The following is a 16,894-nucleotide window of genomic DNA, read 5'->3' as shown; positions in this document are numbered from 1 at the left end:
GAACTTGTTGTTTTGTATATGTAAAATATGAATGCAAAAATAGTAATTAATTTACTAATATTAAATAAATACGCATGACAATAAATTCAAAAATTATGTTAATAGAAGTTCCAATTAAGAAAAGAATTTTTCAAGTATGTTTTTAAGATATGTAGAAATGTATCTGTAATTATTTACCCAATTAATTATGCAGAACGAGAATGTAAAGCAGATCTGGATGTCTTTATAACCCAATTTGGATGCTAATTGCTTGAGTCTATAATGCTTTAATTCTCAGCATCACAAATGGGTACCAATTCAAGTAAGCTTCATTCTCGAAAGTTATTGTGCCACCGCCAGTCGTTTTTCCACACAATGCAACTGGTTTCTTGGATATATTTATTGGCCTGTTCATTGCCTGTGGTTAGGAGTGCGTATAAGGTGGTCGCTGCTCCAGTTGGCCAGAATATCACGGAGTATATGCACGCGCGCCAGAAGAGGCATCAGTTGATCTACAGGAATGGAGGAACCATCCGTTTGGTAGTGGGTCCCGTGTTGGCCACTCAGCTCGAAGATCCCGTGGTCTGGCGCAGCATGGTCTACTACTATGTGCTGCATTTCGGGGCATTTACTCTGCCATCGGCACCACTTTATCCCTGGGACAAATGGGAGACGATATATGCGCGTTCGTTGCAAGAGAAGATCAGGAGCTTGGATAAGTCGCATGAGGACGACACTCGCCTGTTCGTATATGCTGCCTTGGAGAACTACATGGACCAAGTCAGTGGATCTCCTGGTCGAGGTCGTCACTGTTTGCTGCGAGGGATCTGCGAAAATGCGCAGGTGCATCACCATGTGGGCATCATGGCGGAGCTACTTGCCGTTCTACTCACGTGAGTTATAGTTTTGGAATGTTATAACTTAAATGAAAGATTTATATATGTGTATTAACTTCATAGACCTGGTAAAACGCGCTTGGATGTGGCCTACAAGGAGGCTTTAGCAGCTGGCAAGGCTGGAATCGATTGCCTAGCTCGCTATTCGGATTGTCCAAGAGGTGAAAGTGTGTTGGATGCATATGCTTTGGATGTGGAATATTGAAAAATGTTTTTTAAGCTGATTTTAAGTGATATACAATTTTACGACTTGAATAAATCAAGTTAATTCAATGATTACCGCTGATAGTGCTTTTCAGTAAGTTCAACTGGAATCACTGTCAACCTTCGAGTAATCTCTGCTCACATGAACAATCTAGGTACTCTGCTGAATTTTTAACACTAATTGCAAGTGATTTGCGCCCTTGTCGTCGCCACGCCCCCTCCAACTCCACCGACTGGAGGATGTCGCCTTTGGTAAACCAGAAACATGAGTGCATCCATGCCAACATCCTCCCCAGAATCTGGTGGAAAAATGCGTTAACATTAATGGCTTGTGGCTGGTGCAAGTTGGGCTTGGAAAGCGGTGCAGCGTAAGCCAACACACGACCGCCATTTTGTCAACAATGGCGTCAATTAAATGGAAAATGCGGCACCAACAACAGCCGCCGTGCGGCAAGAACGCCGGCAGCAGCAACGAAAGACAATAAATGCGTCTTAAGTGGCACATTAGGCTCGCAGACGGTGCCAAGCGGATGGAATGGGCTTTCCAACAGGGTGCAGCAGATACTACTTCAGTCAGAGATTTCCCTAGAATAACTTACTAAATAATAATTGTATTCAAATGAATTAAAGTGTTTTAAGTTATATTGTATTTTCCATATAGCATTATCATTCTTATTACCTAAAAATAAAATTGCTATTCTAGTTCAATATTTAATGAGCTTTAAATTAATTGAGCATTAATTGAATATTTTTGCTTGAAATAGGAAGATAAATAGATAATGAAATGATATAAATATTTGTACATATAGGTAGGATAAAGTAAATCTGTAACTTTTACTTGTATATTATGAATTCATATCTTCGTTTATTTTATTTGGCTTATAATTTATTAATTTGAGTTTTATACATTCATGCACCCTGTTCGGAATCCTCAGCTGCGCCTCGTGTGCACAGCTAATTCAAATGCGATTATGACAACGCGAACAACGAAGGAGCTAAGCGGCGGAGAAGGCGAGGGGAGTGTGGTGAAAGCGGAGAAAGTGGGGCGAAGGAACCTGCCAGAGTGCAGTTGGCGCAGCAAAGGGGGGGGGGGGGGTTCAAGAGTTGGATGGGGGGAATGCCTGCACAACTTTGCGGTGTTTGAACTTGTGATGGTGCAGTGGAATAGGTAACTAATGTCTGCGGCTGCCATGTTTATGCGGCAGCAATATAGTGAATTGAAAAATTCAACTATATATAAGGAACAAAAATGGAAAAATCGTTAAAATGACTACCAAATAATTAAGTTAGTTATATTCTCCGCATGCGGTGCGTATGAATAAAATTTATATATATTTTAATTATTAGTTATTTTTTTATTGGTGAAATTATTCAGTTATAGAATTTCAGTCTCCCAGTTTTCCGGTGTTTTTAGAGCAGGACACCCGCATAAACGCTCCAGCATGGTGGGGTTCCTGCATCGATGTGCACACATGCTCATCCTGGAGCCGAGTCAACACAGTTTCCTGCCCCCTCAGACATGCTTCCGTGCATTTCCGCCCCAAATTATGCAGCAAGAACAAGCGGAATCCGACATCAGGACAAGAACCATTAGACATGCACTTTGATTTGGTTGAAAACTTTATTGCGGATCCCCATTCTCTTCCGTACTCCACAGCAATCCGCAGCAGTAGCAGTAGCAGGAGCAGCAGTAAATCAATCATCTTCCACAATCAAAAGCCCGTCGAGGAAGTTGAGACCCCGAGGACAGGCGCTGTATAGGCCCAAGCAATTGGCTCCAGCTCTTCCCGCGGCGTAGGCATCATGGTATGCATTGTCCAGATCCGCTTTGCCGGGACTAAAATGATTGGCAGATTAAAGTAGCATTTAAGGGGATTAGAGTAAGTGTTTTAAAATAAATGAGAAATTATGAATTAGCACTTAATGTAATAGCATTTCTTTAACTTGAAGACTCTCATCTTATACCTGAGTACGATATCCATAATTTCCGAGAACACACCAATATGATGATGGATCTGAGCATTCTCGCATATGGAGCGCAGCAGGCATTGTCTGCCCATGGATCGGTTGTTGTTCCTCCTGCCCATGTACTCCTCCAGAGCAGTGTAAACTAAGACCCTGGCATCGTCCGCATATCGCACTCCGCCATTAGCCACATGGCGCTCAATATTCCTACGCATTTGCGTCAAGGAACGAGCGAAGGTGCCTTCCCACTTATCCCACGGCCAGATGGGTGAGGTGGGCAGGGAGTAGGATCCACCTTGGAGCGTGAAGGAGAGCACACAGGAACGGAAGGTCACCTTGTCGCCCAAGGGAATGGGTAACGATGGACCAATACTAAACTTCATAGACCCACTATTCTGGTAGATCAGCCAGCGTTTCTGTCGATGTCCCATGAATTCCGTGAGATTTCGAGAGCCAAATCCTCGGGATGGCAGGGTGAGCATGGCCACCGCCAAGAGCAGACCCGTTGTCCACTTCATGCTCCCAACGACTAACTAGCTGCAGGTGTAGGCGTCACGGACTTAACTCGTTCTGAAATAGCCCGTGAATTAAGTGAGCCATCAACGCAAGATGACAAGTGGAAATTTCGGAGGCACAAACATTTGGCCAGGCAATTAGCATAATGAATATGTCAAGAACTGGATTACACTGACCCCAAAAAGGTGCATGTATGCATAAATATTCAAAGTATACAATCAGATATATGATTTACCAATAATTTTTTGGTTTAAAAGTAAAAACATATTTAATAAATTAAATAGAATGTCGATATATAGAACAAATATGTATCACTAAGCCAAGTTGATTTTAGGCATGCAGAACACATTATTTTTCAATGTGTTACCAATCCGTTTTGGTTTTCTATTTGCACACGTGAGTGGAAAACTGAGTGGACAACAGCCACCTAATTGAGTTCGGCCCAACTAGAGTGACCCAGAACGTGGCAGATCGAGATGAAAGGTCACAGAAATATGGTGAAAGACCCACCACTTAGAAGACCATTAAAACACGCAAAATCTCTCACACAATCAGCCGGCAGAGCGATGAAACGAAAAATGTTTGGCAAATTATTTATACAAATACGGGAAGTAGCACCAACTGTCTGGGAGACCGCCTCAAGGCGGAGATAATATCCTTTTTTGGGTTGTTTTTTGATTTGTCGACGTGGCCGGAAATGAAAAGCAAATAGCTGTTGCAGGAAAAGCAGTTGGCAACCGAATTTGCTTATATCACAGCCCTGGCATGGCAACTGTGGTGGCAACAATCGGAGTGCTGCAAAAACGTCTACAAGCCGCAAAGATGAAGACGAAGGAAATGGATTCCGACCACAAATAGTGGTTACGCTACCGAGAACCCATGTGGGTGGATAGGTCTGGCAAATTCGCAGTGCCGCGAAACTTTTGCCATTCACCTAAATCTCGGACACTTCCGCTTCCTAGCGAATAACAGGCAACAACTCGCAGAAGATATAAATTCATGTTGACAATTGAATGATTTATAAAAAATGCGTGCAGACGAAATTTTCACATTTCTCAAATGGCTGCCCAAAAAAAGAAATATATATATGGAGGCCTAAGTGTAGGCGTAAATGAAAAGATCAACAAAACCTTCCGATTCGGAGCAATAAACACATTTAATAGACACGTGACTAGCTCATTATTCATATGAAAGACGAACTCCCGTAAATTGTAAAGTCATTGTTGATATTTTAGTCTAGAAAATTTCTATGGCATTTATGCAAAATCCATTTTAAAAATAGATTTTTAGCTGCCAAAATATTTATTCAAAAGTAATTGATCTCAATAATCTTTTTAAAAGAGTGCAAGAATGTAAAGACATAAGTATTTTAATGACTTCTAACCTATTAAACTAGTGAAGATTGCAGCCTCAATGCAATTTGCTGATTTTTAATTTGTTGCAAAAGATTATGTTTCGTTTGAATGAGTAAAATTTTTAAGTTTTCCTCTCTCTTTTGCAGTGCTCTCCGTCACTATGTTACTGCCATTCACAGTGTTGTAAGTAGATTTTCATCTGAAGTTAGAGTGCACAATATGCATTTGTTAGGCAAAATAATTCCCGACCTAATAGAGATTTTGGATTTCCTATTATGACTTGGGTCCCCAGTGACCAGCAATCCATTTTTGAGTCCTCTGTTGCATCTGCATTACTTAGCAGTAGTCCTGATTTATGGTTGCATATGTGCACTTGTTTGCAATATTTTTGGCAAAAGCTTGTTTCATGCCGACATTGCCGTATCTCATGCTCAGTCCTATGACATTGCACATGTTTTTACCCATTTTCACTTGGCCCGTCCGCCAGCTCCTTTTGCCCAATTTGGCACAGCCAGAAACTTTATTTTTCTTGGCCGCAATTAGGCAGCGGGTGTGCAAAGGAGTCAATTCTCGGGAAAAACAATATCTGAAGTAGGGCGTGGCAGAGCTGCCCGCAAGGAGCATTACTCCAACTGTCAAAGGCAGCGTGAAAAGGACGAAGGACCAGGGTAAATGGAAGTAATTGTGACACCCAATGGACTCATAGCTACCTCATTCGACCTTCTGCCTCCCACCCCAAAAAAAAACGACTCCCCAGAGCGAAGTTCTTCTTCTTCAATTTCTCACACAAACTGTATATAATATTTATTATGTTGGCATAATAAATTGCAACATGAGGCAGATTCATTTTCGCACTTGCGGACATTTTTCATTTTGTTGCCCGCCGGGCAGCAGCTGCTTGGACTTTGACGGTGCGACGGGTGAGGTGGGTGGTGGGCGGTTTGTGGGCGGTATGGTTTCCTTTTTTTGGCCGCCGGTTTAGTGGGTGGTTGCGGGCGAAGGAAAGGAAGTAAGAAGCGTTGGCGCCACACCCATGTCGCCACTGGTGTCCTCGTTGCGATGTTGCAACTGATGAGCAAAAAATACTTGTTGCCCATCATCGAGTTCCGTTCGAGCTGCCTTTGAATTCAAATGGCATTTGAAGACCGACTTGATTTATTTATTATCATTCGCATGCACTCATTATTCATATCAGTGGAAAAAGAAGAAAATAAGGAATTAATTATAGATTGTATAATTTAAAGAATAATTTTTGTATCTAGAAAAATATATCATTATACTATACAGATATATATAGGAAGGATATATATATATATATATATATAGATATATATAGATATATATATATATATATATATATATAGAAGGATATACCTCCTTAAACTTCCTAACTTTTTTTATAATATAATTAATCGTAACTTTCATTTTATAAAATTTTAATTTTTATAATATAATTTTTAAAATATTAATTAATCGTTTAGTATATTAAGTTGCAACTATAAATTGGTATTTAATTAAATTTCTTTCATTACGACCTAGAAATGTATTTAAAAAATAAAGACAAAAATAATTGTTCACCACAATGATTTATGTAGTTTTCTCTAAATAAGTTTCCAAGCTGGTTCCTTCCTTGGCTGTACTGCATCACCTGTTCTTCCTTCGCCTTCGCCGGCTACCTTGGCATGTGCACATTTTAAAAGGGAAATTTAATAAACCTTGTCCTATTTCACGCTCATTAGTGTCATGATAAATTGTGGAGCCACACAGCCCCACGTAACCGGAGCGCAAAGGAGACCGCCGGATCCGGGGTCATTTCTCAGGTGAGAAACGCCGTTGAGATGGGTATCACGATGGCCATGTAAATGTGTAAATGTGGCCCGGTTGCGAAGTTCAAAGGGCAGCGGGGCTTAACTGTTGCACAATGCGTAGGACCCCACACAGAAATGGCCATAAATTAGAAAAGTTCGCCGCTGATGCGGACAAGTTGCCTTTGATTTGCCAGTTTTGTTCGCCATTTTATGGCCGTTTAATGTGCTGACATGTCGGCAATTACAAGAGAAAGATCGCCGCGAAATGTAAATGCGGGTGGGCGGGGGATGTACACGAGTTCATAGAGCTCACATAAATTCAGGCAATAATCTCATTGTTTTCCCATGCGCTTTTTATCACGCATCAGGGGGGGCGGGGGGTCGGTGGAGGTAACTGAAAATCGAGACACTTTTCCCCATCTGTTTGCGTTTGCTCATTGCCTTGCTGTTTTCCTTTTTCCTTTGTTGTCAACAAAGTTTTGCAGACACAATATGTCTGCGGCAGTCGGTTGTCTATATATATATATATATATATATATATATATATGTGGTATATCTACACATGGTGTGTCCCAATCCCTTCGGTTCATCTGTCCGTCCGCCTAACTGAGCTCTGTTCGTCCCGCCACTTGCTTCCATCTGCCATCTGATGTAGCTACTTTTATGGTTGATGTTATTACTTTTTTCTTGTTGTCCTCACTGACGCCTCGCTTTTTCATTGCCCTGCGAACTCCTGCCCCAGCTTTTCCCGCCAACTGATACTGCGGCATGCAACAGCATAAAAAGTTGAAGGTTGAAGGCAATCTGGATAGGATATTTGTAAATGCACTAGAGAGTATAGAAAAAATATATATTTAGATGTATAGATTATTTTTCTTGAATTTATATCTATATCTATACATTTATTTATTTTTGCCTATATATTTGTATTATTATATCCTAAGCTAAAAAGCGTATATACCCTCTCCTTAGGGTATCATCTAACATAACTAACTTCAGCAGCTGGTTATTGTTTTTTATGCTAGTTGCAGCATTGCTTTTTGCCTTTGTGGCTGCCACTGCACTTCAGACGTCGCCATCCTCGTGGCTTGGCGACGACATTTAAAGCGCCATGAATATGCAAAACTTTTACACTTGCTTTTTATGCGCAAATGTATAAATTGAGGGAAAAATGAAGAGGCAAGGCAAACAAACGCCGCTGGCAGCAAGGATATTTTTTCGTCCTCTCCGGGCTCAGCACTATTAGTCGCCAGCATTGGCAACTGGCAACTTGTGCCGCCAGGATGCTGGAAAGCTGGGATGTTGCACTGCTGGGATTCTAGGATCCTGCGATCCTGGGTTGTTAAAATGCCCCCCCACTCCCCACCCCTTCGTCGCGCGCAATAATTCTTTAATAATAACGGAGCTGAGTTGGCGGAGGCCAAAGCGTTTGTCGGTTAGGTGGGAAAATGTGTTCCGGCGGAATCGGAGTTCCTGGCCTTCCACTTTCCACTGCCATCGCTGCAGCCAACTCGATTGCGGGCTATAAAATAAACACTCACTCACTGCTGCCCCAGCTCCTTGTCGCGTTATCCTTTTTTCAGCAGCTTCTCATGGAGCACTGAGAGAAATCAGACAGTACTCACAGAAATAATTTCATTTAAATGCTTTGCAGTTTGTTGCTTAGTATATATGTGTGCATTAAGATTCTCATTGTTATTATTAATAAATAAATAAAATATTCGTATTAAAAATGTATCCTTCATTGACTGATGGTAAAAAGTTATACATAAGAAGTTTCAAATTTGGTAAAACCTTTTCACAAATTTCTCCAAATTGTGTTGAATATGTAAATGAAATTGCAATATGAATTGATGATTAATGAATATCCAATGTATTTTCTAGTGTTCAGCTCCTTGCCAACGTTTTTTGTCACTAGCTGCGTTTGAAGTTTTCGTCCTTCCTTCTCGACTCTTTCCCATTTTTTGTTCGCAACTGCGGCTTGCTAAAAATTTGTTTGCATTTGCAATGCAGAATTAAATTATTGCTTCCCCGTACACCCAACTTTTTGTCTGCTGCTGTTGCGGTTTTTCCATGTTGCTGCCACTGCTGCTGCGTGTTGCTGTTGCACGTTGTTGTTTTGCGCACCGCAGCAACATTATCACCGGGTTTTGGCTTGTTATTTGAACGCCGCTTTGAGACACGAAACTTTGGGCCGCGAAGCACTGCGGTGTGAGGGCCATATTGATTGGAAGGCGCTTAAAGTCGCCAAGAAGCTGGCCAGGATACTGTGGTCCCCGGGCGAAGTTCAAGTTGCCGCCGCAGGATGTTATTGATAGCGATCTCATCTATTAAACGCTTTCGAGAGTAATTGCGGTGGGGGGAATTAAAATCCTTGAGCACGAGCAAGGTGGGAATTTTCTTGTCTCGGCAGCAATTTCAAGTGGAAATCCAATTATGTAATACTTCTTAATAGCTGGAAAAGATAAGATATGCAATCAATATGCATTTTACTTAATAAAAGAAAGATAATAATAAGATAGCAATAATATCGAAACCACTGTTAAAAACGAACCCTATTTATTTGCCCAACTTGAGCAATTTCTCAGCCAAATAAGCAAGGCATTCCGTTTGGTTTTGCTTTTTTTTTTTTTTTGCACATCCTGAATTTGTCGCTGTCCTGTCCGCTTACTTGCCGCTTTGCATTCATTCCAAATATTTGCCGCCACATTTTCACAAACAATTTTCGCATGCATACTTTGGCAGGGTTAGAGTTAAAAAAAACGGCGTGACTCCAGCTGTAAGGCAAATCCGGCAATAACTGTCTTGAGTCGGGAATCAGGAATCACCAAGGATGCGATGACTGCCGCACAGCAACAACGAGACACCCGGTCGCGGCACCCAAGGTTCCCTAATGCGTTCGCCTAAATTAAGTTGGGAAGTAAAAAATGATCAAGGACGAAACTTTAATACACTTGCAGCTATTGACACATATCAATAGCAGGGAAAAGTATTGATAGATTGAGATTATATTTAAATATCTCTTATGCTAAAGTCAAGGATCAGACTTTTTTACAAAATCCAGTGCACTAAGCTTAATAGTTGAAATTTACTTTGAGTTACTTTGAGTTAGCTGTAGTAAGTTTCAATATCCTTGATCTTCCAATCGAAAATGTATAGGACACCACCTGCAAAGGGTATTAAACGTATAAAAAGAGAAGCTAAACTTAAGGAAGGAAAAGGCGGCGACGAGGTAACAGCTCGGATCCTGGCTGGCGAAGTTTGCCAGCTTGCAGGCCGTAGTCTCAGTGCCCATGGATGAGTTGGCCCGGGCATGAACTGTGACCCCGGAATGGGGGGCCAGAAGTCAGAGAGTGTGCGGGGGTTAAATATGTTTTTTGTTATTTATGCAAATTCGTTTCTGTGTTGCCAGCGACCTGGGCATTGTTGTAAGTCATAATGGCGTACAAGCGGCGCGGGAAAAAGGAAAATTCAGGGGGGTGGTGGGGCATTCCGAAGGGGTTTCCTCAGGCTTCTAACCTGTTGGCATTCGGGGGGCTTCGTGTTTATGTGCCAAACACTCGTGCTTTCCCCTTGTTTTATGCAAATTTCCCAACCAGCCGCATTTTCTCGTCCATTTTTCACAGCATCTCGGTGGCTGAGCTATAGTCGTGGTACTTAGACTACAACTTTGTTGCAAGTTGTTCATTGCCGGCATTCTATTTTACCTTGCTACATATTTAATGCCCAACAATAGGCTTGAATAATGAATACGTTGCCCTGTGCCATCCGAACTCACACACGCACACACTTAAGTTCGCAAGGACTCACATTCAGGTTCAATATTTGACACTTTGGGGCAGCACTTTAATCTCAAATTTGTGCCTGCGCCCAGTTTATTAGACCTAATGTCATAATTTATTATATATGCCTACGAAATACTCAAGGACGAACGAGAGCCAGACCCCAAAGTTGGCTGCTCGAGGACATGGGTAATTCCAGCCATTTCTGGCTGCATAATCACGAAAAACACTCGAAACATTTTTAATTAAAATTTTGTGTTATGTTTGGGCTGAAGTGTTGGGGCGACTTAATGGGTTACCCGGTGTTTGCTGCAGGTCAGCTCTGCTCACATTAATTTACGTAAACGAAAGGTGTGCCCATTATATTAAATCAATTAAAACGAATTCGCTTACATGGTCATGAAATAGGAACTAATTAATTAGATTGGGTTTAATAAGCGAAAGGTTGTAAATCAAATAAAAGTTTACTAGTTCATTTCAGGAGGTTCAATGCAGTTTTAAACATCATAAGGGATGATTCTAAATATTATTGTTGAATTTAATACATACATTTATCTAATTCCTCTTGTAACAATAATAATATTCATGCTATGATGGGCTTCTTTTGTGTTTTGATTTATGTATTCTGAGAAATGAATCCTTACTAAGCTTCAGTTAATATAAAAAGGATCCACCTTTCAGACGCCTAAATGTTGTTTGGTGGCTTCGTTGATTCGGGTAGTTACTCTTTCCATCTCCGCATGTGGGTTAATTTATTTAAATCTCACCTGTAATTCATATTCCAGAGGTAACGTTGGCTGCATAATAAGCAACATATTTGGGTGATACTGCCGCAAAAACAGCCAGCATCTGAGTTCCTCGGCTGATTTTGTTGAGTATCCTTGTTCATGGGTGCGTGTGCGAATATTTGAGACATAAATTTGGCAATTTTTGTGGAGCTACGTGTTGTTGGTTGTTAGGTTGGTTGGTTGGTTGGTTGGATTTCGTGTCCGTGCAGCATTCGTGTCGGGTGTAAATTTGCAGATAAGTAGCATTAGTTGGGCCTTCCATCCTGGCGCCTTTAGCACGGTTATTATGTAGTTAACGAGTGTTTATTAGCATTTTAATTACCTTTTGGGCGCGTGAAAGCTGCGCGCATTAGCCAGCCCTTAGTCGCAGTTATATGCCGGCGGGCTGGCAATTTACCCCTGGGACTTGGCCGACAATATATGGCTAAAACTTTAATTATGTTTTTAAAGTTTAATGAGCGGCAGCGGCTTTGAGCTTTGAGTGCTTTCAAAATATTTGCTCATTTCAGCAGGTGCAAGAAAAAACTTCAAAATCATTTCATTAAAAATTCAAACTACAGTGAAAACGATTTAAAACATACACACATATAATCGAATGACATAAGCATAAAGGAAATTAATTCGTGTAGTTTTTCATTTCCTAACATTTAGTTAGGTATTTAAACCTTGTTTTAGAATCCAAAAGATTTTACATTGTCTTGTGTAGCTTGCGTTTTTGAACCTTAACTTGAAAATATTATGTTCCTTGATAGCAGATAATCCCTAAACTTTAAAGTAAAAGTTAAAATTATAACTTATTGTGGTAGTACTATGAAAAACATGTAAAGCACAAACTATTTTTGCTACAACATTTTTCATATGCTACAATAGTAGAGAAATATTTGCATTGCTCTAATAAAAACAAGGGAAAATTTTGCAAAAACTAATTGGATGTGCTGGGCGGAAAAAAATTGCACCACGCAGCGGTAAGCGTAGGAAACGGTGGGCGTGGCCGTTACGGAAAAAAGGGGCGGATGGCTTGTTGCTTGTTAAAAGTTCATTAAACTCATAGAATGCTTGTAAAGCGAGATGATAAATTAATCTACAGCAGGCAACGAAGCGCGCTATTGAGTGGGCGCAGCGAAAGGGACGGCGAATAAGGAGTGTGCGACAGAGAGGGGGATGGGTGGAGTGAGGAAGAGGGGGAGAGAGAAAGAGAGAGCGGTACAGATGGAGAGCTAACATAAATGACGAGTTTAATTTGTATGCAAACAAGTTGGCGGCGTCGTCTCGACACAAACACGCTGCTGATGTTGACGGCGATGAGGATGATGTTGGACCCACAGTAATTACGCACACATTTAAAGAAGTGCAGCGGCACATACACACTCGCAGGCGGAAAGAGAGCGGGAGAGAGAGCGAGCAAGATGGCGAGGTAGCCATGATGGTTGCTAACTGTTTCCGCTTGATGCTGAGTGACGTGCGAATGCCAGGAATGAAGAAGCATTGCACTGCAGCCAGAGAGAGGGAGAGGAAGAGAGAGAGGGGAGGGAAGTGAGGAAGAGAGAGCGGGAAAAAGTGCTGAGAGAATTATTGTGATGAAATAGCATGTGCATTAGTTAAAGTTGGGGGAAAGCATTTCACTGGGGTGCACGATAATGCCAGCGAGGGGACTCCAAAGTAATGATGCAGAAAACATGGCAGCTTTGTCATTCGGTCGCCTTCTTTGAATGGCAAGCATATTTCAGCGCAAGCTGCATACACTTTTGGATTTGATTAAATAGGTCAGTATTGCGATGGACGAACTGCACTGAACTTATAAGCAAAAACTGAATTATTAAATTCATACATCCCATTCATGTCAGCCCATACAGTTGTGTTACCAAACAAACAAATGCAATTAATAATTAACCAAACGAATAAGCAGAGTAATCCAATTAGAAAGTACTCGGACTCCGTGGCGTATGCGTTATATTTCAAAGAAGCACTGGGATCAACCTTTTAATTGGATTCTCGGCAATAAAATGATTCGCTCGACTAGCAGCGTGTAATTAGCATAAACTCGAACAGTTAATTAGCGTAATAATTGCGTTCATTCAAACAAACACAAAGGTAGAGGGGATTTTAGCACCAAAGGGAAAATAAACTAAAGGAAAACAAAGAAGCAAAGCAAAAGCCAAATCCAAAATCCAAAGTGGAACAAAAACTAAAACTATTGGAGTCTTAATTAGCGTGCGTGTTCAATTACAATCGAGAGAGCTACTGTTGCCTCGAGTTTCCATAGATTCCTGGCCAAAGTTGGCTGAAAGTGGGTGGCATTGGTTGAAGTGTAGTTCCTGGTAATAAGCCATTATCAGCTGCTGTTACTTGAATTTATTTGCCAGACAAAACACGCTGAAACAAAGCAGAAGACCCGGCCAGCACGTAATGCCAGAAGGAGGTGGGCGTTGCGGAAGGACGAGTGCCGGAGGACAGGCTGTCATTCATGAATTTCAAATAATGTCGATGTCGAACACTTTGACTTTGTCCTGCTGCCATGCCATGCAATGCGATGCGATTAAGGCGAAAACCACCTCGTCCACGTTCTCCTCCTGCTGCGTACAATGTCGTGATTCCATTCCGTGATGCCTGGCATGCCAAAATCCAATGAAAGACGTTTAGTTTGCCTCGGTGTCGTAGTCCTGCGACGTCTCGAGGAATTCGCAAAGAAAACAAGCAATGAAATCGCATAACTAACAATGAATTCCTAACTTGAAGCTACTTGAGCAGCCAGCCAGCCACCAGCAGAAAGAAGCCCTGAGATGAGTTGAACGTGGTCTATGTCTGTGTTGCTACGGTTCTGCCCCGCACGCCCCTCTTTCATCAGCCACACACACGTGACTATACAGAGAAAATATAAATCACTAAAAATGATTATCAATTGGATTCATGATTATTAGTAACTATATACGAAAGGATTGTGTGCCTATAAAGCTGTATAAGTTCAAAGAACTCTTAAGCCTTGCACAATATATATCTAGACTATTAAACCATTTAAATAAGCAATTACTTGTACAATATATTTTATTCAAGATTTTCTTCTTGTGCATGGGGTGCAAAAGTCGACTGGGAGTTCCTTAGAGATTTCATGGTGAAAAAATAACTTGAAGCGTGCTTTTCTCCCGTGTGTCCTGCGGGTGGGCCTTCATTTCTATGCTGCCTCTGTGCTGCCGGTCGCGATTTGCTTTTCCTTTTGCTTTTCCATTTTCCTGCTGCTCCGGATGGAACGTGGATTCTTTGCTTTGCTTTCTGTCCGCCGCTTGGTTTACTTGTGGGCGCATATTTGATTTCTGTTCGCTGGAATTTCAAGGAGTCATCAGCGCCAGTTCCGGCTTCAGATTCATATTGCAGCTCAGTTTTTACGCCATTTGAGCAAATGCAGTCGATTCATTGCATAACACTGAATTTATCTTATCGCCATGCCATTCCCATGAGTCAGCAAATATTTATGGAAACTGACGTTGGGCAAGGATAGTTTCACAGCCAAGAGAAATGCTTCCTTGGAAAGGTAATTTATTGCGTATCATTTAATTGTTTGCCATTAAATTGATGGCCAAAATATTGATGGTGCTGTCTGATTGGGTTATCAACTGCGGCCAGGCTAAACCAATTTGTATAGCTGTACATAAGATATATATATGTTCTCATGTGCTACTTTCAATCGGACACATACATATGTGCTATCTTGCTGCCCACAAAGCCAATAAACATGCGAGTAATTTCATCGACAAACAAGGCACAAATCCCTCGATGTTTTGCTTACTTTTAGCCAGCAAAGAACAACAAACGAAAGCAATACGAATTGAAGGTTTTCGAGTTCAATGGAAGCGATTCCCAGCTACGATCCCAAATCCAAAATCCATTGCATACTTCAAGGGGTGGCTGGGCTTCAGATCGCATGCTACTGCTCTTGACTTGCATTTCAAGTGCATGTTGGTTTGCTGTGGCTGCCGTTCCACCATTGTTCCATCGCATTGTGGTCTTCTTCTTGGCCAGCTTCTAGTTTTAACAATGCCACTGACTGCGGATGACAGCATTTCGTGTTCCAGTTGTTGTTGTCTTAACGCCACAGCCCGCGGGCTTTCCAGCTATTGTGGCCATGCGGATATACGTGCATATGTATGTGTGTAGACACACATACGTGTGCATGTAGACAGGCACTTCTATGACAAGCTGAAAAACATGTTAATTTTTGCTCCCAAAAGGAGAGAGGGGATGCGGGGATCGATTATCACAGCCTAATGCAAAACGCCGCAACTGCTGATGCATAATTTAGACGGCAGACTGTGCTCCAAATGAAAAGTCGGCTTATCAGCAGCGCCTCTAATCAGTGCAAGGTAACAAATCCTTCGCCAGGAAAAAAAATATTCCAACAGCGCGGCAGGCAAATAGGCATTATAAAAGCACGGCAAAGATTGCAAAAAAGTGTGTACAAAATAATTCCACAACAGACAGAGGGTAAAGAATAAACAACGTTAAGGTAAGGTTCAAGTCAGGTCGCAACCATGGGTGATGAATAAAAATAAGGACCCAAAATCATACTTAAATATGTGACATACATACGTCTAAAAATATTTAATAAATTGTATCTGTATTATTATATACAAAGTAGCTAGAGCTTGAATATAAAACTTATGATATAAAAAGCTGCTTTTGTTTAAATATTTTAATAACCACAGCCATGGTGTCTGAGCCATTTGGTGTGCCGTTCCTGTTGTCGCCAACGACTTGTTGGCAAAAGGCATTTAACGACACCTAAACAGAAGACGTCCGCCCAGCCAGGAGAACAGGACAGCGCCGGGACAGGATACAGAAGACAGGACTCGGGACTGGAGATGGCGAACAAGACGCTGTTTACATACAGCGATGCAGGGTGTTGGTGGAACATTTTTGAGGGAGACGAGGAAATGGGTGAACGACTGCTCGCAAATTCTAATAAATGTAAAAGAAATTGAATGAGGTTATGGGGAAGGTTATGCCACGGCAGCTGCGAAAATGGCAGAAATTGCCAGGCAAACGCAATTTTTAGACTCATCGTTCTACTTTTCTTTTTTTTTTTTGCTTTTTTTTTTGTATCTCTGTGGGTAAAATGAAAACTAAACGAGTTTGTGCTGGCCTAGGCAACATCATCCTTGACTTGGATTTGGTGGCAGTCAGCAAATTGGCAAACGCACTGCGGAATTGTGGTGCTGTCGGCGACAGTGAAAATTGCTGAGCCAAAATGGATATCGTTTTAATTTTTTCAAATTGGGGACTCAACATCGTTACGCGGATAGACAGGCTGCAGGCAGGCGGGCTGGCGTGGCTGGCAGGAAGATTTGTGTGTAGAATTTTTGACCAGGAATTTAAATTATAATTGTAAGCGGTGAGGATCTGACTGCAGACGAGCCATTGAAACCCGATAATGTTGCGAAGAGGAATTCCCGATTTGCCAGTCGGATATGCAATCGCAATTTGGAAAGGATTTAAATTGGGCTGGCCGGAACGCCACATAGTGCACTAGTAGTGGTAGGAGTAGTACAGTGTCCTGCTGGCTGACTGACTTTACATAATGCCTGCCTGATTAGGGCAAAGGGCATGCCA

The 16,894-nt window shown here is 41.6% G+C and overlaps 2 protein-coding genes across 2 annotated transcripts; one reads left to right on the top strand and one right to left on the bottom strand.

Moving 5' to 3' along the window:
• The first annotated feature begins 336 nt into the window (after window positions 1-336).
• Window positions 337-1,148, top strand: LOC6611108. Its single transcript, XM_002035629.2, has 2 exons — window positions 337-872; window positions 939-1,148. Exons 1-2 carry the CDS (start codon window positions 355-357, stop codon window positions 1,078-1,080), a joined length of 660 nt encoding a protein of 219 aa, XP_002035665.1. The 5' UTR covers window positions 337-354; the 3' UTR covers window positions 1,081-1,148.
• Window positions 1,149-2,681: 1,533 nt separating this feature from the next.
• LOC6611107 lies at window positions 2,682-3,585 on the bottom strand. The gene is made up of 2 exons (XM_002035628.2): window positions 3,045-3,585; window positions 2,682-2,916 (listed from the first exon to the last, which is right to left on the bottom strand). Exons 1-2 carry the CDS (start codon window positions 3,560-3,562, stop codon window positions 2,775-2,777), a joined length of 660 nt encoding a protein of 219 aa, XP_002035664.1. The 5' UTR covers window positions 3,563-3,585; the 3' UTR covers window positions 2,682-2,774.
• Between the last annotated feature and the right edge of the window lie 13,309 nt (window positions 3,586-16,894).

Source organism: Drosophila sechellia, chromosome 3L, assembly GCF_004382195.2.
Source record: "Drosophila sechellia strain sech25 chromosome 3L, ASM438219v1, whole genome shotgun sequence".
NCBI classification, from domain to species: Eukaryota; Metazoa; Arthropoda; class Insecta; order Diptera; family Drosophilidae; genus Drosophila; species Drosophila sechellia.
This window is presented reverse-complemented; position numbering and strand designations above follow the sequence as displayed.

Excerpts from the sequence above, each read along its gene's own strand:
- LOC6611108 (XM_002035629.2), top strand. The coding sequence starts at position 355 with ATGCAACTGGTTTCTTGGATATATTTATTGGCCTGTTCATTGCCTGTG. Across the intron at positions 873-938 it reads CTACTTGCCGTTCTACTCAC|ACCTGGTAAAACGCGCTTGG; the intron begins GTGAGTTATAGT and ends TTAACTTCATAG.
- LOC6611107 (XM_002035628.2), bottom strand. The coding sequence starts at position 3,562 with ATGAAGTGGACAACGGGTCTGCTCTTGGCGGTGGCCATGCTCACCCTG. Across the intron at positions 2,917-3,044 it reads ATTATGGATATCGTACTCAG|TCCCGGCAAAGCGGATCTGG; the intron begins GTATAAGATGAG and ends CAATCATTTTAG.